The 21,099-nt window shown below is 46.7% G+C and overlaps 1 protein-coding gene across 3 annotated transcripts in view; it reads right to left on the reverse strand.

The window, feature by feature from the left end:
- The window catches only part of Micalcl (MICAL C-terminal like), a 65,203-nt gene extending 44,379 nt beyond the window's left edge, over positions 1-20,824 (reverse strand). For 2 of the 3 annotated variants that reach the window (XM_010615257.2, XM_010615256.2), the window contains exons 1-5: positions 20,384-20,824; positions 18,117-18,292; positions 12,422-12,493; positions 8,769-8,908; positions 6,312-7,590 (exon numbers count right to left, since the gene is read on the reverse strand). In XM_010615257.2, the coding sequence (XP_010613559.1) occupies positions 6,312-7,590; positions 8,769-8,908; positions 12,422-12,493; positions 18,117-18,292; positions 20,384-20,694 (1,978 nt within the window). In that variant the 5' untranslated portion in view covers positions 20,695-20,824. The remainder of the gene's footprint in view (positions 1-6,311; positions 7,591-8,768; positions 8,909-12,421; positions 12,494-18,116; positions 18,293-20,383) is intronic. The other variant, XM_010615258.2, reaches the window with a different exon arrangement.
- Positions 20,825-21,099: the final 275 nt, after the last annotated feature.

Consider the following 21,099-nt stretch of genomic DNA (forward strand, 5'->3'; position numbering starts at 1 on the left):
AAAAAAAAAAAAATAGAGGAGCTTGGGAAAATGATGGAAACCATGAACATGCAACATAAGAAAGAAACAGAATCCAACAGATTCAAACAGATATCCAGGAGATTAAAAATTCCATTGAAAGTATACACTGTAGAATGAGACAATGTGAGGACAGAATACAGAAGACAGGATTGTGGTTACTGATCATGAAAAGGAAGTTCTCTTAAAAACAGCAAGGGGCCAAAAAAAAAGAATCCAACAGTTGCTTGATGATGCAGACTACCATAACATTGACTGGAGTCAATGAAAAAGCAGAAGATAGTGCAAATGACATAAAAAACCTATTCACAGAAGTGATGGCAGAAACTTCCTAAGCATGGAATGAGAATTTCACATAGAGAAGTGACACATAAAAGATTCCAATTAGCAAAATCAACGCCAAGGTATATAATAGTCAAGATTTTAGAAATTTAACACAAGAACAGAATGTTAAAAAGCTGTTAGAGAAAAATAAACAAATCACCTATAAAGGAAAGTCCATCAGAATCATAGCAAACTTCTCAACACAAACCCTTAAGTTGAGGAGAGCTTGGAATGAAGTATTTCAAACTCTAAAAGAAATCAGCCTCCATCCCAGAGTGATGTACCCCACAAATCTATCTTTTGAAATTGACAGAGAAATAAAATATTTCCATGACAAAGAACACTTGAAGAAATTCATGGCCACCAAACCAACACTCCATAATGTTCTGATGGACATTCTAGACAGAAATAACAAAGGCTGCAACTCTATGAACCCCAACAGAATGACTCCAACAGGCAAAGCAAGTAATTAAACAGAGGGAGAAAAAGGAAACCAATGACTGGAAAAAAATATGAAAAGGATAGTTCAATACATATCCGTTATAGCCATCAATTTAAATGGTCTCAATTCACCAATCAAAAGAAACAGACTGGCAGAATGAATCAAAAAGCAACATCCAACAATAGACTGCATATAAGAAACATATTTAATAAAAAAATTCATAAACTGAAAGTCAAAGGATGGAAAACAATACTCCATGTAACAGGAAGCCAGAAGAAAGCAGGGATTGCTACTCTATTTGCAGATAAAGTAGATTTCAAGCCAAGATTGATTAAGAGAGACAAAGAAGGTCGCTACATCCTTGAAAAAGAAACAATCCAAGAAGAAGAGATAACAATCATAAATACATATGCACTAAATAGCGGTGAACCCAACTATATAATGGACATTAAATAAGCACAAATATTCTTTTAATATTGGAAACTCAATACCCCACTGTCACAAAGACAAAAAATTCAACAAAATATCAGAATCAAACCAAACTTTAGAACAAATGGACATAGTGGATGTCTATAGAGTTTTCTACCCTTCAGCTTCAGAATACACGTTCTTCTCAGCTGCCTGTGTGATGTTCTCCAAAACAGACCACATACTAACTCACAGAATATGCTTAGGTAAATGTAAAGGAATTAAAATTATCCCATGCATAATAATATCAGAGTATAGTGTAATTAAATTGGAAATCAATGACAAAAGATAGCACAAAAACTTCACAAGCACATAGAAATTAAATCACATCCTCCCAAACAACCAAAGAGGCACATATGAAATTAAAGAAGAAATTTAAAATTTTCTACAATTAAATGCTGATGCAGAACAACATACCAGAACTTATGGTGTGCAATGAAAGCAGTTGTACGGAGGAAATTTATAGTGGTGATTTCCCATATCAGAAAAACAAGAGCAAGCTCAAGCAAACAACCTAATGTTGAACCTCAGGCTTCTAGAAAAAGAAGATCAAGCTAAGCCTAAAGCTCATACCAGGGAGGAAATTATAAAGATCACAGCAGAAATTAGTTCAACAGAGACCAAGAAAAGCATGCAAATAAACAATGAATTGAAGAGATGGTTTTTGAAAGATTAAATAAAACTGACAAACCTTAAGCCAACCTTATCAGAAAAGGAAAGACTCAAATCTGTGGAATTAGGAATGAAAAGGGTCAAATCATAACACCTCATGCAGAATGTAGAAGTCGCCATTTACTTTGAGAACCTGTATTCTAGTAAGATGGAAAACACAGAAGAAATGGACAGATTCCTAGATATATAAGAATTACCAAAGCTGAATCAAGAAGACATAAAAATTCTAAATAAATTAATATCAGTCAATGAAACTGAAGATGTAATTTAAAACCTGCCAGCAATAAAAGCACAGGTCCTGATAGGGTCACTACTGAGTTCTACAAGAAATCTAGAGAAGACCTAATGCCACTACTTCTCAAACTCTTAATGAAATTGAAAGGGAAACAATACTCCCAAATTCACATCCTGATACCAAAACTAGAGAATGATTCAACCAAAACTGAAAACTACAGGTCAATCTCTCTATTGAACATAGATACAAAAATGCTCAATAAGATGCTGCCAAACAGAATGCAGCAGATCATCAAGAAGATCATACACTATGACCAAGTAGGACTCATCCCAGGGATGCAGGGATGCTTTAACATATGCAAATCAATAAATGTAATATATCCTATTAAGAGAGCCAAGGACAAAAACCATATGATTATCTCAATAGATGCAGAAGAAAGCATTTGACAAAGTCCAACACTCTTTCATGATAAAAACCCGACAGAAAATTGATATAAAGGGTCTTTATCCCAATCTGATAAAAGCCATCTATGACAAACCAGCAGCCAGCATCATACTAACTGGACAAAAACTGAAAGCTTTCACTCTAAAATCAGGAACAAGACAAGGATGTCCACTGTCACCACTCTTATTCAATATAGTTCTGGAAACATTAGCCAGAGCAATTAGACAAGAAAAATCTAAAATCAAACAAGACAAGGATGTCCACTGTCACCACTCTTATTCAATATAGTTCTGGAAACATTAGCCAGAGCAATTAGACAAGAAAAAGAAACAAATAGAATAAGGATAGGAAAGGAAGAAGTTAAATTATCATTGTTTTCGGATGACATGATATTCTACATAGAAGACCCCAAAAACTCCACCAAAAGACTTCTACATTTAGTAACAAATTCAGTAGTATAGTTGGAAACAAAGTCAGCACTCAAAAATCAATAACATTCCTGTACACAAATAAACTCACTGAGAGAGAAGTTAAAGAAACACCTTTCATCATAATATTGAAAAAATTGAAATACCTGGGAATCAATCTGATAAAGGAAGTAAAAGACCTTTACATTGAAAATTACAGAACTCTGAAAAAGGAGATTGAAGCAGCTATCAGAAAATTGGAAGATATCCCTTGTTCTTGGATAGGAAGAACCAATACACTAAAAATGGCTGTCTTGGCTACTTTTCTCTCATTGCTGAGACAAAGTACCCAACACCCAAAGTTAAATGGGGAAAGGTTATTTAGCTCGTAGTTTTGTAGAGGTTTCAGTCCATGATTGGCTGGCTCCAAGGCAGAGTGGCACAGCAGAGGGGCAACAGTTCATGGCAGTGGAAGACAGCAAAAATAACAAGGAACCTTAACAGCATCTTTCTGCCCTTTGTATCTTATTCAGAAAGCTTAAGGAAGGTAGTATTCACACCCTAATCCTAGTGCCCTTGAGCCTAGCATTGCACCATGAATCAGTTCCAGCCTCACCTGCTATAGATCCAGCCACTTCTGAAAAAGCTCCACCCAAGACTTGATGAGGCTTGGGGGGCGGCATGTAGACCCAAACAATAACAATGGCCATATTTCCAAAATTCTTATATAGATTTAATGCAATCCCAAGCAAAATACCAATAGCATACCTCATAGACTTAGAGAAAAACAATCCTAAAATTCATTTGGAACCAGAAGAGACCTCGAATAGTAAAAGCAATTATGGGCAACAAAGTCAAGATGATGGTGATCACAATCCTCATTATACTACAAGTTGCTGTGATTAAAAACAACATGGTACTGGCAAAACAAACAAACAAACACAAACAAATAAACAAAAAACCAGACCTGAGGATCAGTGAACAGATTAGAAGATGCAGAAACAACTTGAACACACTCAACCACCTTATCTTTGACAAAGCCAAATATCTTCACTGAAAGAAAGATAACCTCTTTAATAAATGGTGCTGGAAAAACTGGCTTTCCATATGCTGAAGTTTAAAACTAGACCTGTATCTTTCACCATGCACTAAACTAAAATAAAAATGGATCAAAGATTTAAAATTAAAACGGAAACACTAAATCCACCAGATAATAGAATAGACAGAACTCTTGAAGACATTGGTGTAGGCAAAGACTTTATGAACAAAATGCCAATTGCACAGAAAATATCACAAAGAATCAATATTCTGGGGTCTTATTAAAGACTTTTGCATGGAAAAAAAACTACCAACAAAGTGAAGAGACAACCTACAGCACGGGAAAAAATTTTGACAGCTGCTCCTCAGACAAAGGATTAATATCTAGAACATATAAAGAATTTTTAAAAAATCAGAACTCCCAAATTTAAAGACCCAATCCAAGAATGGGCATCTAAAATGAATAGACACTTCTCAGATGAAGCAGTTGAAATTGCAAATAAATATATAAAAAAATGTTCAACATCACTGGTCATTTGAGAGATGCAAATTAACATGATGCTGAGATTCTACTGTACTCCAGAAAGAATGGTTATTTTCAAGAAATCACCCAATAACCAAAGCTGGCAGAGCTGTGGGAAAAGAATAAACCTTTCTCTTGGGGCCGGGGATTTAGCTCAGTGGTTTGGGTGCCTATCTCGCAAGTACAAGGTCCTGAGTTTGATCACCGGTACCAAAAAAAAACAGAAACCTTTCTCCACTGTTGGTGGGAGTGTAGACTGGTACAACCACTGTGGAAATCAGTGTGGAGATTCCTCAAAAAACTACAACTATAGGCTCCATTAGTCCCAGCTACCCGCTTCTCAGTAACTTCCCAAAACAATTAAAAGCACCATACCACAGCAATATATGCACACACATGTTTATAGCAGCACAGTTTGTAATAGCTAAATCTTGGAAACAACCCAAATGCCCATTAATTGATAAGCAGATAAAGATGACGTGGGTTATATACATACATATATATATATATATGTATATTTATATGTGTGTGTCTCTCTCTCTCTATATATATATATAGAGAGAGACACACACATATATACACACAATGAAGTACTACTCTGCCATAAAGAAGATAAGCTTGAGACATTGCTAGCACAATGGATGCATCTTGAAACCATACTCTTCAGTGAAATAAATTGGATACGTGCTTAAATACTGAATTGTTTCTCTGGCATGAGACACTGAAAGTATAAATAAGGATCCAAATGTATACTAGATATTGGGAAATGGGAATAACATGTTCAGATGTGAAGAGGGGCAAGGCAGGGAGAAAGGAAGGAAGGGACAAGCAAAAAAGAAAACAGAAGGAAAAAATGAAAACAAAACTTCTGTAAATGAGGAGGGGAAGAGGGGTTGAAGGAAGTGGAGAGGAATGGCAAAAAAAGAAGCAGCGAGATATATCACGTACAGGTACAAATTCCCTATGATAAATGTTATCGTTATGTATATCTACATTATACCCATGAAATCGCAAGAAAAAAAGAAATCAAACAAAGAACAAAAATCATATAACTGTTTAGTTAAACTGTCTCTAAGGGACCGTATCGCATCTTTGGGAAGGGAGAGAAGCAGTGATATAATACATTTGGCTTTCCATTAGATATTTCCATGTTATTTTAAATCTGGTATATTAATTTTAAATTTAAGAAAATTAATCAGATTTAAATGTAAAAACCCTACATTTCCATAGATAACCAAATGTACAGAAAAATGGTTAGGCTAGTAATTCAAAGGAAAGAAAAAGCTGTATGCACAAAAATATTAATTCAACACCAAACTTAAATATGCTCATTTATAATTCATGTATAAAAATTAAATAAGTAACTCATTAAACAAGATATCTACAAAATAGGATATTCTATTAAATAACATGTATGCACACTATATGATAATTACCATAACACAACTGGTATAATATTCATTTTTTAAAGGTGCAGAATTTTATGTATAACTAACTGTATTCATGTAGTTATGAGTGGGGAACATGGTGTAATTTTAGTCGATTCACCATTTTCTATAACAATTTCAAAATTTGCATTGTTTTGTATTATTTGAAAATTTTCATTTGGAGATTTCCTCCTTGTATGAGAATTTAATTTGAGAAGCAAACCAACGTGCAAGATGCCTGCTTGCTAGTCCAGCGCGGGTCACTAACTGGCCAGCAGGTAGTGTAGACGTTTGTGAGCGAAGAGCCGCTTACCCGCATGTCCCGCTGGAGGAGGATGACGGGAAGCCAACATCAGGGAGGCGCTTCTGAAAGGCAGCGTGGGCTTCTCCAGGGACGGGCCGCTGTTCCCAGACAGCATCCTTCCCTTGCAGCTGCTAAAGAGATCCCTGATGTCCTTGCTTTCTTTGGATTCTTGGAGGAAACTCTCGAAAGACTTGTCTTTGGTTCTGAAGGAGGAAAATAAAGAGGGTCTTCTCCTGGGACCCCTGGCAGCTTTTGCCACGGCCTCTTGCAAACTCACTTTTTCCAGGAGTGTGGGGACATCGTCAGCGTTGCAGCAGGGCGGGGGTGAGAAGAACGCAGGGAACACCGTAGGTGGGCAAAGGTCCGAGGACTGGGTGGCCCTGGGAGCTGGGGAGCCCAGGGAGAAGGTGGAGGACCTGCGGGCCGTGGGTCTCCTGGGGGACTGCTGGCTCCCGTCTTTATTAGAACCGCTTTTCCAGAGGCTGAAGGTGCTGGCAGAGGGGTGCGGCTGCTGGCTTGTGGGCAAAGTTTCTGGTTCTGGTTTGGCCGAGACCTTCTTCGTGCTGTCAGAGGCGTGGAAGAACTGCCCCACGGACTTTCGGATGGCATTTGTAATGAGCCTCAGAGGTGACTTGGGCGGGGGCACACTCCGCCCCTCCAGAGCCTGCACAGCTGGGGTCCGTGTCCCCTCGGGGGCCTCCGTCTGAGCTGCCAGTGTCTCTTTCCCTCCCCGAGGGAGGCACAAAGGGTGGACCCGTCTCAGCACAGGGTCTCTTCTGCCGTTTCTAGCACCCTCCTGGGAAAGTCGCTCCCTGGGCTGGAGGGGCACACTCTCAAGGCGGGAGGCACCCCAGTCCAGCAACATGGTCTTCTGTTCCTGGCTGAGAACCAACTTCTTCAGGCCTGACGTCCTCTTGGCCAGCTCTGACCCACCTTCCTGTTCCCTCTTGGCTCCAGTACTGCCCTCTTCTGCTGGCAGAGATTGCTGGTGGTCTGGCAAGGATCTATCCTTCCCCCCAGTGAGGAGAGGGTCTCTGTGGGGGCTTCCGGCACCCCCAGGAGCCCCTGTTTCCCGGCAAACCCCAGAAGCCATCTCCACAGGGCTTTGGAGGCTGTCTCCACCTGGGCTCACCAGGCAGTACTCTGCCCGCTCTAGCACCTCGCTGTGAGGTAGGTACAGGGCCATTTCCTTGGGTGCCTCTTGGGTTCTAGCTCTCCTGAGGAAGATCGGGGTCGAAGGACTGCAGGGATCTCCAGAGGCCTGAGGGTGGGGGGTGTAAGCTGTGACCTAGAAGGGATGGGCAGAAAGAGCAGTTATTTCACAATTTACAGCATTTATCTATACCGATTAGGCAAATCTCAATCCACACCCTGCTTCTTTTCTCCAGATATCAGATATTCACTGTCAAAAAGGAATGTTGCCTGGGAGAATCAGAGGGCTGCTCTTTGCTTGAAGTATCTCCTTAGAAACTACTGGGACCTACTTGGAGCCTCCAGATCCACTCTGCTCAAAGGCCATTCTGGATCCTGGGTTAGGTGGGTAAGGGAGTCAAAGGGAGGAAAAGGCCCAGACGCTGCTCTCCACAGCCCCTGGCCAGGGTGAGTAGGGCTGGCCTGCGAGGAAGCTCTCCCATGTCTTGCTCAAGCACGGTCCTACTCAAGGGCACCCTCCTCTCATAGCTGCACTCCACTCATGACTAAGAAACCAAGGCAGAGCCCCTGGAGGCCATCAGGTTAAGGGTGGCAGTCACCCTTCTGGGTTGGAACTGCAGTGACTGAGGATGGCCATAAGGACCTTCCAAGGACCTTCCTAAAGGTCACACCTTGCACAGAGAAAGCCATTTCTACTGAGCAGGAACTTGGCTCTTGGCAAAACAAGAATGTAAGTGAACTCTAGTGGGAGCAGCTAGCTGTGCTCTGCCAAGCACTCTGGGGCCCAAGGGACACTTGTAGGATGGGGACTTCACAAGAACTCAAATTTCTTCTGCCTTGCAGACTATTTTGCAGGTCCTGAGAATGGCTTGGCAGGTAATAGACACTGGATAAATCCATATGAAAAGAGAGTCCAGCCATACATATCAGTGATGACATGTTCTTTTCCAAAGGCACCTGCACTCAGTGCCTGGCATCCTTCAACTGGAGGCTCTTTAACATGCTCGGTGTTTTTCAAGAGCGGAACACATATTCTAGGGCCAGCATCCCACGGTCAGGCAAAGAATCTCCCTCCAGAAGGACTGTTGGGGTGGGGCTATGTCCTTGGGTAGTTGAGAAGAAGCAGGCTAAACTTTTATGAAAGGCACGAGTGCAGAAGGCCTGGAGTGGAACTTTGACAGAGTCTCTTTCTGGCCCTGGCCTTGCACTTGGGGGGCATAAGAACGCTTAGAATCCAGAGTTTAGCATGGAAGGAGGGAGGGCGCAGGCAGCTCATCTTCCTAACATCTGTGCATCGCCTGCAGGGGAACTCACCTGAGGTGGAGAAAAATGGTCCGGAGGATGTCCAGGGACACTGGCTGGAGACGAAGAAGATGGAGAAGACCATGAAGACAGAGGAAGAGGAGGAAGTTCCTTTGAAGGTGACAGAGTTCTTTTGTTTGCTGCTATTAGATCTACCAAGGAAGGGACACACACGCCATTACAGAGCTGCTGTTGGGTTATCATGGAAAGGGGAGGTTGTAAGGGAAGCTCTAGTTCTAATAAGCAGTGTCTGGAAGGAGAAGATGTCAAAGACTAATTCTGAGGTTCCAGTGACCATGGCTTGGGACAAAGCCAGAAGCAGGGTCCCATGGGGGAAAGGAGGCTCCAGGATGAGAAATCAAAGGACATAGTGTTTCATTTTCTTGTGGGAATGTTCCTGAGAGAGACATGAGCCGTGTTTCCAGAGTGCTTCCCAGAAATGGACATCTACCCCTAGTTTCCCTAAAGCCATGGTGGTTGGGAGCTGGGGCTGTATTAAATCATCCCGTCAATAAACTATCTGAGGTTTCTTCTCACAAATGCCAGACCATCAGCTGTGGGCATGGCCAGGAGAGACACTCATTACTAATGAAAGGCAGTCTTCCTGTCACATGTGCCCAAGGGGCTCTCAGACAAGTGGGGCGGTAGCTGACACTCCAAGGGAACAGAGGGAGGGAGGTCACAGCAATATCAAACCTTTTGATGCATATGGAGTGAGGCTCATGCCCAGTTCCTGTTGCTCAAGAGACAACAGGAGCTCAGAAGTATATAAGAAACGAACATGGCTGGGCCCTGGGAACCCCTCTGGTCATCTGGTCCCCTCCCTCCCTCTTCTTTTCTTCTTCCCCCGCCCCTCTCCCCCTTCCTCCTCCTTCCTTTCCATCCCCTTATGTATACAGTCATCGTAAGACCCAAATCTCAAGTATTCTATCTCCATGTTGGAACATTTCAGATAATAATCTGTGCTCAAATAGAGTCAGAAACAAGTCAGTGTTTCCCATGTGCCTACTCAGTGTCTGACCCTCAGCCTGCCAAGCTCTTCCATGAAACATGGTGGCACATACTGGCATTCCCAGATACTCCCCAGGGCCACTGCGCCTACCTAGGCTCTCTTGTCTGAAACTCCAACTTCTGCCTTCTGGAACCCATTCAGATTCTCCTCCAAGATGCCCAACCTTTGGATTTTGGCTTACTTCTTAATTCAACACAGTGTCCAAGGCACAGTTTCCTCAGCACTTTGGGTGAGAGGCTCAGGGACCCACATAGGCCAGGTCAAACTGAAATCCATCCCCAATAAGAATTCTATTGAGTCCTGGTCCTATGGGAGGAACAACCATATGGGTGGATTTTCGATATTCTGCCCTGCTTCCCCACACAAACACAAGCATGTCAGATGATGTGTCCTAGACCTGGGTTCTGACAAAATGGCTGCCATACACATATGATCAACAAGCTCCCAGCGGGAAACTCCCTGGATGCCTCTGAGGGCAAAGGTAACTCCAGGTGACAGATCTGATATACGGGTGGGCAAAAGGAGCTCCTGAGAGAGGCCACTGGCTGCCAGAAGCTAATGTGGGGGAGGTGACTGGCCTGCCTTCCATCAACCGCACCCCCATCTCAGCCCACAATGAGATGGTTGGAGCCTAAAAAGGCAAAAGTCGTGAGTCAGTTGTTGCCTTGCTTCCTGTCCTCAGCTCGCCAAATTCCTGCAAAATTCCTTCTCCCCCTGTTCTTCGCCCCCTCTCTCTCCTCTCACTGCCATCTTCTGAATCAAGCTGCTTAACTTCTCTCAAAAGTCGTCTGGGCTTCACAGATTGCCTTTTGTTCCTCTGAGGAGTCTCGGAATCTTATGACACATAGCTAGGGACACCTTGGGATGTAAGCCTGACAGAAAAGCCATGGAATTTCCAAGTTCATGACCTGGCAGCTGCCCCCTTTTTCTCCTTTCTTGAATCCTCCGTAGCCAGCGGGGTCTTTTTCTGTGAGTATCTCCAAGTCGGGTGTTACAGGTGGAGCCTGCAGAGGGCTGGAGGAGGTGGGGAGGCAGAGGCCCTGGTTAGGCCAAGCCCTGTCCCTGGGCTGCCATTCCATCCCCTGCTGGGGAAGGGGCCCAGCTGGGGAGGGACAGGTGAACCAGAGCCCAGATGAGAGGTGATGGGGAGCCCCAGCTATTCCACAGGTAGCTTCCTGAGTGGCCTCCAGCCTCTTGGGTCAAGTGCTGGTGCTGCCTCCTCTTGGGCTCTCTGGCAATAGCGATCTTTTCTCTCTGAAGGTTCTTCTGGCCAGCATGGTCAGCCAGGGGAGGTGGCCATGTTCTGCTTTTTACTACAGAACCAATCTGGTCTGCTGGGGTTTCCTCTAGTGAAATGAAAATAGCAAAAAGGTGTTTCTGGCGGCTTTCAGCACTAGGGATTTTTGCCAGAACTCGGTTCCCAGGATGCAACCTTCCCTAACGTTCGAGGCTCTCAAGGTTTAAATCCTTTGCGAGGTCTTGGAGCGCCCTCTAGGGACAGCAGCATGCAAGGCATGTGCTTTATTTACCCTCAGTCCTACTAACCTTGTTTCTGGTTCATTTGTTCCTTCATTTATTCTCTGAGCAAACAAGCACTTGGCGCCTCCTCTAGGCAAGATCATGCTAAGGACTCTGCCCCCCCCCCGAGGACCTGCCCAGAGCTTAGGATTTCAGTGCCTCAGGATGGGCTGGAGTAGGCAGTAAGACACCATCCCCTCATTCATTGCCTTGGGCTGTCAGATCTTCCAGGGCAGCGACCCAACCATGTGCGCAGCTCTAGTCCAGCGGCAGAGGTGACCCCTGGCCCCGCCTGACCCAGCGAGGGCGGGCAGGTCTGGGATGGTGGGAGAATGACTCACGGGCCAGGACTCAGCAGTGACTCAAGTAAGAAAACCAGGGCTCCCCACCAGCTGCAGCAGCAGCGCCCCGAGGTAAAGACCCTGTTGAGACACAGGGTCCGTCTCCCTCTCTGCAGACTGTGGAGAAAGTGTAGGGATCGGGACTTGGAATGAGATAGTGTCCTCGCCCCTAGCTCAGGGCCTCCAGGTAATTTCCACTCAGTCCCTGCTGCCCGCCACCCGAATGTGGGCCAGCCTGGGATTCCCCGCGTCTGTGTTTGCACGCGCGGCACTGCGCCACCTTGTGGGTGCCCTGGTCCTTGCCCTGTCCCGCTCTTCCTGGAACCAAGTCCTGCTCAGAAAACTGAGATGTATGTGTGTGGATAAATCAGTGAATATGTGTGAGTCAGTCAGTCTGTCTGTCTCTTCCTTCACTGTATTGCCTCCAACTTCAGGATCCAAAGAGCTCATATTCCAGCCACCCCAGAATCCAATCATACACCGTGCCCGTCCTCAGTGTCCTCGTTCAAGTTTCAAAGAGCTCAGAGCCCATGTGTGCTAAGCCCCTTCCACCAGTGATCGTGTAGAATCTTAGGGCTCTACGACCCCAGAATAGGAGGCAGAGGGCAATGGAAGTTCCCACGCCCGTCAGTGAATACTTCCTGAGTCAGCAGCAGAAATCAAGCCAACCTCCTTTTCCCCCCTTGTCCCTCACATCCTGGAGGCGATCAGAGAAGACACCATGTAAGGAATGAGAAGCACAGAATGGACCAGAGAACTCCCCACCCCTACCCCCGCCCCAGCTCGTGACTCACTTGATGGGAATTTTCTCCAGTTCTGGTGTTTGCTTGGAGCTGGAGCCTGGAAGCTGTTGGCCCGTTGCAGAGCTGTGGTGGAAAAAAAGAGAGGGGCAGGGAAGATGGGGGAGGGGAGGACAGGAGTCCATTAAACTGTAGGAATGAAGAGAGATTTCCCCGCTACAGCCTATTTACAAAAGTTAGCAGTTCAATGACTACAACTGGCTGAACCTTTTCCTTCTCTTACACCACGCTGCCTGACCCCCCTGCCAATTTTCATTTATTATCCATCAAATGTTTATTGAGGACATGCTTTGGGACAGGCACAGCCCTGTGTTAGGAAATGCCTCCAATAACTTAGCTGTCATTCTAAATCACCGATCATAAATGAGCCCCTCACATGCCGGTGTATATACAAAGAGGTACACACAAACATACGTGCACACGGTAGGGTCTAGCTCTAGCATGTGCCTCCAAAGCCTCATGTGTTCAGAGGTGGGGCTTTTGGAAGGCGATTGGAGCATGGGGTGCTGTACCCCGTGAATTAATCCACTGATTCATTCACAGCTCAATGTGTTGTTAGGAGGTGGGGCCTGGTTGGAAGAGGTGGGTCACAGTGAAGGTGTGACCTGGAAGGTGTATCTCCTCCCCCTGTCCCTCCCTTCTCTCTCTGTTTCCTGCTCACCATGACATGAATAGCTTTCTCCCGGACCCTACTACCACGTTGTGTCTGCATTTAGACCTATCAACCATGGACTGCAACTTCCGAATCTGTAAGCCAAAAAAAAACCTCTCTTCTTTGTAAGTTATAGGTGTCAGGTATTTTGTCCCATGGATGAGAAAGTGACTAAGGCAACATCCATGTATATATTTATGCATTCATTTGTATCACAACTGTTCTTTAAAGCTGAGGCCTCACAGCAATGTTCCATACAGGTAATAGATAAAAACTGGAGCTGCCCTAATTAAAGCCATGAAGCTGCAGAAAGTTCTCTTCTGCCTTCCCTTCCCTCGCCCAGAGTCCCCCAAACCCTGCACACTGGTTTTAACTGAGATGCTGGACAATCCATTGCCAGTCCCTTTCCTTATGGCCTGGTCCATTAGAAATGCATTTGTGGGACATTGTAATTCCCACTGACAGCCCTCTGCCCAGCTGTGCCTTGAGAATTAGCTTAGCAAAATGAATACTGCTTGTGGGGAGAAAATGAGTTTTAGCCCTTGGGGCATGAGAGTGGGCAGCGGGACTCAAATGTACCCTGTTGCCAGGCAGCACCTTCAGATTCCATCTCAGGCCTGGTGCTTCCATCACAGCCCGAAAGAAGGAATGGGCACCACACTGCACATCCGGGTGCTCATAAAGTGTATGGGAGATCTGGCAGACGGAGAAGGTGATACAGAGGATTTGACCCAGAGCTTCCTGAATTCGGGTGGGGCCAGTGTGGACCCCACGCCTCCAGTCCTCGATGCTCCACTCTGTGCCCTGGAGTGTTCTCTCCTTAGAACAAGATTTTGGCTCCTTAGCTCCTTGGCTCCCCTCCTCCCTTTGCCCACTGGGGATGCTTTGTGCCAGACTGGTAGGTTTCCAGTCCTACAGATCACTCTCAAGATCAGGCCTAAGGGTCTAGGAGGAGCCAGTGTGGATGGGTGCAGAGCAGTCCCCCACCTTCCCGCTGCCAGATGGATAGTCCGCCAAGGTCTCCAGGCTGGGAGCTTTTCATGAGGAACAGGCAGACCTTAAGTACAGCGACTTCCTCCTGACACCAGTGAAGGAACCACTCACACAAATGTAAGAGCTCTTAAAGCTCTGACTGCTCCTCCTCCACTTTTAACTTTGTGGAATGGAACCTATTAAAAGTGGCTACAGTTCATGGGAGATTTTCCATTACTGCTGTTTATGGGGTACCCATGTACACGTTCCTCCCACAACAGGAACAACAGGGTGAGTAGTAGAGATTTGACCTAGTACTTCTGAGCAGCATACAGCTAGGCTGGTTCCAGTCTTTCAGCTTATACTTTAGGTGTGTTTATTTGTTTGGTATTTACTTTATAGAAGCAAAGTGCATGACCTGCTGCAAAGGAGAAAGAGGGTAAGAATTTTGCCATACGGTACTGATGATCTCATTTTATTGTTACAAACTGTTGGTGTTCTCCATATGCCATGGGGCCATCCTGTTATCAAATTACTGCCAGGAAAAAAATGGATAAGTACCAATTCTTCCTTGTCAGAATAATTTAGGGGCAGATTGCCCTCCAAAATCTAATTGGTTTTGGTTCAAGAATCCAATGCACTAGATGCATCCATTTAGTTGCCTGGGCACGCACATCACAGTTAATTCGCCCAGGGGGACCCTCCCAGAAGCTGCCCTTCTGTGATTCCCGAAATGTGGGACATGCCCACCTGCACTGGGGAATCTGGCCTGCTCACGCCCAATGCAAACACTCAAGGACTCGGAGTCTCTGTGGGGACCCTGGAATACGTCTTTTAGGTAAGATTTAAAAGGACCTCTGAACTGGATTGGTATGGTTTGGATTTTAAATGGCCCCCAGTGGCCCACATCTTAAAGATTTGGTGGCCAGCCAGTGGCACTACTGGGAGGTGGCGGAAGAACACTGAGGAGGGGGAATGGAAAGGAAGAAAGTGAGGCATTGCCTGCAATGGGATATGAGACCCTGGTCCCTCCCTCTTTTTGCTTCCTGGATGCCAAGAGGTGACCCCTTTCCTTCACCTGTACTTGTATCATGATAGCAATAGGGCCAAGGGACCATGGGCTGAAATCTCTAAAACTGAGAGCCAAAATAAACCTTTTTTCTGTATGAGTTGTTTATCTCAGGCGTTTTGGCAAAGCAAGGGAAAGCTGACTATCACAGAGACGTTTTAGGGGAGCGTGTCCCATGGCTTACATGACTCGGGTGTAAATTACGTGTCACACCCGTGTCTTGGGCATGCTCCGTGTCACAGAACTTTGAGGATGTGAGAGGTCCCCTGAGGTGCTGAGGCCATCTGGGAAACCTCTTGTTCAATGGTGGCAAAATGCACATAACATAAAAAGCACCATTAAGCCACTTCTTAAATCATCTGTCAGTGTTTTTTAGGACAGCCAAAAAGAAGTACTGAGAGCAAGGGAGGGAGAGAGACGTGGAGCTGGCATGCACGGCACCCTTCCCCTGTGTTCATATGTTCAAACCCTGCAGCTCTGCAAACCTCGAAAGCTTGGAATTCAGTGGTGCTAAGTACCTTACACTGTTGTTTAGCTATCACTACTTCCCATCATCTCCAGAGCTTCTCCACGTTTCAGACTGAAACTCTCTGCTCATTAAACAGCAATCCCATCCTCTTCTCCCTCCATCCCTGGGGACCACCATTTATTTCTACTGTCTATGAATCTGACTGCTCTAGGCACGTGCTACAAGCCTCTCTCTGACTGGCTTCACACCTCATCACTTTACACATGTCCTCAGAGTTCATCTGTGTTGTATCGTGTATCAAAATCTCATTCCTTTTGAGGGTTGAATAACATTCTCTCTCTCTCTCTCTCTCTCTCTCTCTCTCTCTCTCTCTCTCTCTTTTGGTACCAGGGATCAAACTTGGGCCCTTGCACTTGCAAGGCAGTTGGCAGAACCACTGAGCCAAATTCCCAGCTGAATAACATTCTCTTGAATGGATAAGCCACTTTCGGTTTATCCCTTCATCTCTTGACTGCATGTGCTTTGTTTCCTCCATTGGGCCATCATGGACATGCTGTAAGAGCACAGATGCACAAACCAGGTCTGGCCATGCCCTGGTCTGGCCTTCTCTAAACCCACCTTGGAGACATTACTCCAGGTGACAACCGTGGCTGAGGGTGCTCAATAATTTCCATTCATGATGTCAACCCCGCACTACTTGGGAGAGCCACTGGCTCACCATCACCGGAGACTTTAACCTTAATACCGTGGCCGATCAATGATCAAAACCCCGGTTGACAACGATGAAATCAACAAAGGATTATTTGGAAGTCACACAGTGTATCCACTTCTTTATCTGCTCTATATTTTCCTTTAGAGTTGAACAGACTGTCAGAAACTAAATGCTTCGGCCATGTGCCTTAGTCTGTGCAGCCGAGCCCATGACTCACAGGATCCTGACTTGCTGTCAAGCCCACGCCTGCCGCCAAGGGGCGCTGCATGAAACGGCCTCCAGGGAAGGACAGCTGGATTCTCCGTGGAGCCATTGCTTAAGCCACGATCTAACGTATCACTCAGCATTGCCTACTCGACACACAAGCTGTGAACTCTGTCTAGACCTAAGCTCTAAGCAAAACTGTGTGCCCTCAGAGACCTACTGAATACATACTTTTTTTCCTCTTGAACAATGAGAATGATACTCACCTGGGTTTGCATTTTAACACTGGCTGCTTAGAACTAGAGTCTACCTCTTTGGAGTCTATGCCTCCTAAACTGGCTTTGCGAACCTTGCTTCTCAGGCTTCGTTTTTCCTACATACAGACATACATTGTGTTTGAGATCATCCTTGTAAGTTGCCTAACATCCTGTTGAGCAGAGAGAAATGGAGGAACAGGATGAAAGACAGGCAGGTTTCATACTGTGGGGGCAACTAGAACCCAGAAAGATGGAAGGCAGTACTGAGAGCTACGGTAATCAGAGGCACAAGCCCATAAGTATCCTGTTCACTGCCTGTGCTGAGCCCTTCTGGATAGCACTACAGATAGTACTTAAAATGTGTTTTATGATAATCTGCCTTTTATTTAAAAAGGCCCACATGGAAGATAAATTCAGAATTTCGAGGACTTAGAAATACTTTAAAAGTTCTTTCTGGCCCCAGCCCTGGCCTTCCTGGGAAACCATCGCTGAAGGACCAAGGGGAGATTCTTATACAAATATGAGTTTAGCCTGTGCAGTCTGGCCACCAGAGAGCAGTACAGGACAAGTTGAGTTCCAGATTGCACAGAGCACCCAAGATGGTGCTGAAGGCAGTTAACTTGTTGGTGAGATTTCTAATTAGCCTGTCTCTTCCCAGCCTCTCCTGGAAGTCAGATGACTTGGTCACAAGGGCTGTTTGCTGACTGAACCAAAACAGTCTAGACCACCCTCATTCAGACAAGCTGGGTTGCTAAACACAACTCATTGTAAATAGGCCAGAGTTTAGGCCCCAGCTGCACTGTTCTCTGGCTGAGGTGACCTCAGGAAAGGATGGTCCGTTTGCTTCTGCAAAAGAGGCTTCATCCTACTACCTCACAGGACCTACCTGGGATGAAGTGGGGCCACGTGCAGGAAAAGTCCCGGTACTCACTGAAAATGCACTCTTTATCGTGTAGGTAAAGTTTGGGAGCATTCCACAAGCCCCGTCTGTCCACTGGCAGGGGCCCAGTGGTCCCAGGAGGCTGAGTTGCCCAAGCCCACGCCCCTTCTCTGGGATGCTAGAGGGGCCCCTGAGGGCAGGAGGCAGGAGGAGACTGCTCCAGGCCCAAGGGACTGGGCCTGCTTATCTCTACTGGCCTATGACATCAACAGCCGGCTCACTCAGCACTCTAAAGCTTCTCATGGGAAAGATGCCAAGCTTGGGTCCACACCCCTCACACCCACTTCTGCTGTGGTCCCTGAGCCTGAAGGCTACCCTACCTGTCACCTGGACCCCCACGAGGAAAATCTGGTTATGAGAGTCTCTGCTGCACCTGACTGTCCCAGAAAGGAGCGTGGTGGACCCTCTGCTCACCACGCCCAGTGTGCGGTTCCTCAGGGCCCTGTGGAGAGGCTGCCCTGGTCAGGGGCTCCTTCAGGGAGCTGTGCCGGAAGAGGGGCTTTGGTAGAGGCAGGGACTCTGGCCGCTGGGGTCTCTCTTCGCGGGGCTCCATGCTGGGGCCCTCACACTCACCATAGTCAGACTCTGTGCTGGAAGAGGAAGGAGAGGTTTGTGAGCCAGCAGTCCTAGTACCCCCCACCCTGCATCTGCTCCATTACCACCTCCTAGGACAAGGCAGAGGTTCAGCTTCTCTCTGCTTCGACTCCAGCCTTGGACCTTGTTATGGGCCGAATTATATCCCTCAGATTCCTGTTTTGAGGTCTTAGCCCCAGGACTGCATTTACACATGGGGTCATTAAAGAGGTAATTAAATAAAAGTGAGGTCATGAGATAGGACCTCATCCTCTGTAACTGATGTCCTCAAAAGAGAAATATTATGGTTTAGATGCTCCCCCAATCTCAAGTGTTCAAAGGTGGGACTTTTGAAAGGTACTTGGATCATGTGGCTGCTCTACTCATCAGTGGATGGGTGAATTGTTGAATTCATAGTTGAATGTGCTGCTAGGGGGTAAGGTTTGGTTGGAAGAGCCAGGTCCCTGGGGGCATGACCTTGGAGGGTGTATCCCCCTTCCCAGCTCCTCCCTCATCTCTCTGCATCCTGGCTGCCATGAGGTGAGCAGCTTTCCTCCGATGTGCCCTTCACCATGATGTTTCTGCCTTGGAACCAGCTGATCATGGACTGAATTCCCTGAACCATAAGCCAGATAAAACTTTTCCTCCTTTAAATTGTAGGTGTCAGGTATTATGTCCCAGCAATGGGAAAGTTAACTAATACAAAGGAAATTTGGACACAGACATGCACAGAAGGGAAACACTACATGGACAGGAAATGGCCATCTACAAGCCAAGGAGCGAGACTGGAGTAGAACCTTCCCTTGTGGCCCTATTTAGGAACTGACAGCCTTCAGAACTGTGAGGAAATAAATGTCTGTTGTTTACACCTGGGTACTTTGTTATGGCAGCCCAAGCAGACTGATGCAGCTCGGATCCGATAGGAGGAAGAGCCCAGCAAACGTCAATGAACAACTAGCACCGAGGCTGGTCTCACTTGTCCTCATCTCTGGGCATAGCTCCCAAGCTCTCTGGAGCCAAATAAGCTCATACTTGGTCCTAAAACTTCAGGCACTGAGATGCTGCTTTCCTCCTCAAGAACAGGTGGGGGTAGAACAGACATTCTGGAGCAAGTATTTAATATGGCTGTAAGTAACTGGCAGGAACTCAAGTGGCAGAAAAATGGGTGCAGGTCCCCGGATGAGCAATCTCAGGCCGCTGGGTGGAAGATGAGACTCAGTCCAATAGCTCTCTGTTGTCCCAGCTGATCAGGAAGTAGAATTTGGGTGAGCCCACTACAGCCCATACTGCGCATGGAGCCACTCAGGGCATAACCAATGGGTTCACTCATTCACTGTGGGGCTGATTTGTTACTGTGCTTTACTGTGGGAATCGATAACTGACACAGATGCTTTCCTGGCCACCCAATCTAAGGTAGCTGACCTATCATTCTTCATAACATACCTTTACTTCCTCTACCTGGCACACATGTGATATGATGTTTTTCTTATTAAATGCTTTTTTGCTTACTAGCCATCTACTCAACTTAATGAAACACAAATGGGAGTAAGGACTTTGCCTAGTGTTGGGGGCGCTGAGTGCCCACATTTGGGGAATTACTCAACAACTTGCTGTTGATCAGCCTCCCGAAGAACCAGTGTGTCTGCAGGAGCCATAGAATCTGTATTTCTAATAAGCGGGGTCTGATGCAGGTGGTAAGGCCAGCACTGGGAGAGGCAGCCCTTGAGGCTCCAGGCTTCCTACCCCCTTACCCCATCTTGGCCTTCTTACCACCATGCATCACCATCTTCCAGTGGGAGGGCCCCAGAGTCCTCCTGGGACAGATGACACCCACTGTATCCCCTGCTGCAGCTTACATGACAAGCATCCCTGGGAGAAGACAGCGGGGCCCAGGCCTCTCCCTTCCCCGAGGAAATAACTATCGCTCATCCTTACAGTGCTTGTGGTGCTCTGGACACTGTTCTACACACTACACATATGTTCATTCTCTGATCCTCATGGCTCCCACTGACAGATGGGAAAAAGGCCCAGAGAGGACCCTCCACCCACAAGCGGAGAGAAGACCGGACCCCAAACGCGGCCCCAGTCCCGCAGCAGCCTGGCCATACCTGCTGTCCTCGCAGTCGACCAGGACGCACACAGCCAGCACATCCTGCCCGATGGTGTCCTCCCCAGGGCTGAACCTCACCGAGGTCCATTCGGAGGGTGCGGGCAAGGTGGCTTCACTGTTCATGTCCCTGGGCTGTGGCTCAGCCGTGCTCTTTGGTTTCTTGGGGGAGGTGGGCTCATCTGCTGAGAGGAGAACAGGGGCTAGAGAGCCAGTGGGACCAAGGGCCCCACAGGGTGCCTGATCCTCCAGGGGTCTGGGTGGGATGGTGGGGGACAGGCCTGGTTTAGCCGGATACCCCAGACTGACCATTCATCATCTGTGCTATTGCTGAAGCACCCTCACCCCACCCCTACATGCAGGGTACAGATGCATCGTGTTCAATGGAAGGTGAGGCCCAGCTCAGGCTCCCCAGCCTCTGATTGCCACCTCCATCCCGATGCTAGATACGGGGGTGATGTCTCAGCTCTCATCTTATTGATGCATCAGCAGCACCCCACCAGGGACCACAATCTCTGGGCCTCTAGGACGGCTCCACTGGCTTCTGCCTCCCCACTTCCTGCTGGGTCTACTTGGCTGGTCCCACCTTCTGCCCTCAGCTGCCTACCACTAAGGGCCATGGAGCTCCATCTCAGGGCCTCTTCTCACCTCTGTCTACCCTCACACCCACGATGGATTCATCTGGGCTCATGGCTCTTGTAACCCTCCACACAATGA

Source organism: Fukomys damarensis, unplaced genomic scaffold, assembly GCF_012274545.1.
Source record: "Fukomys damarensis isolate Sample0158 unplaced genomic scaffold, DMR_v1.0_HiC HiC_scaffold_16, whole genome shotgun sequence".
NCBI lineage: Eukaryota > Metazoa > Chordata > Mammalia > Rodentia > Bathyergidae > Fukomys > Fukomys damarensis.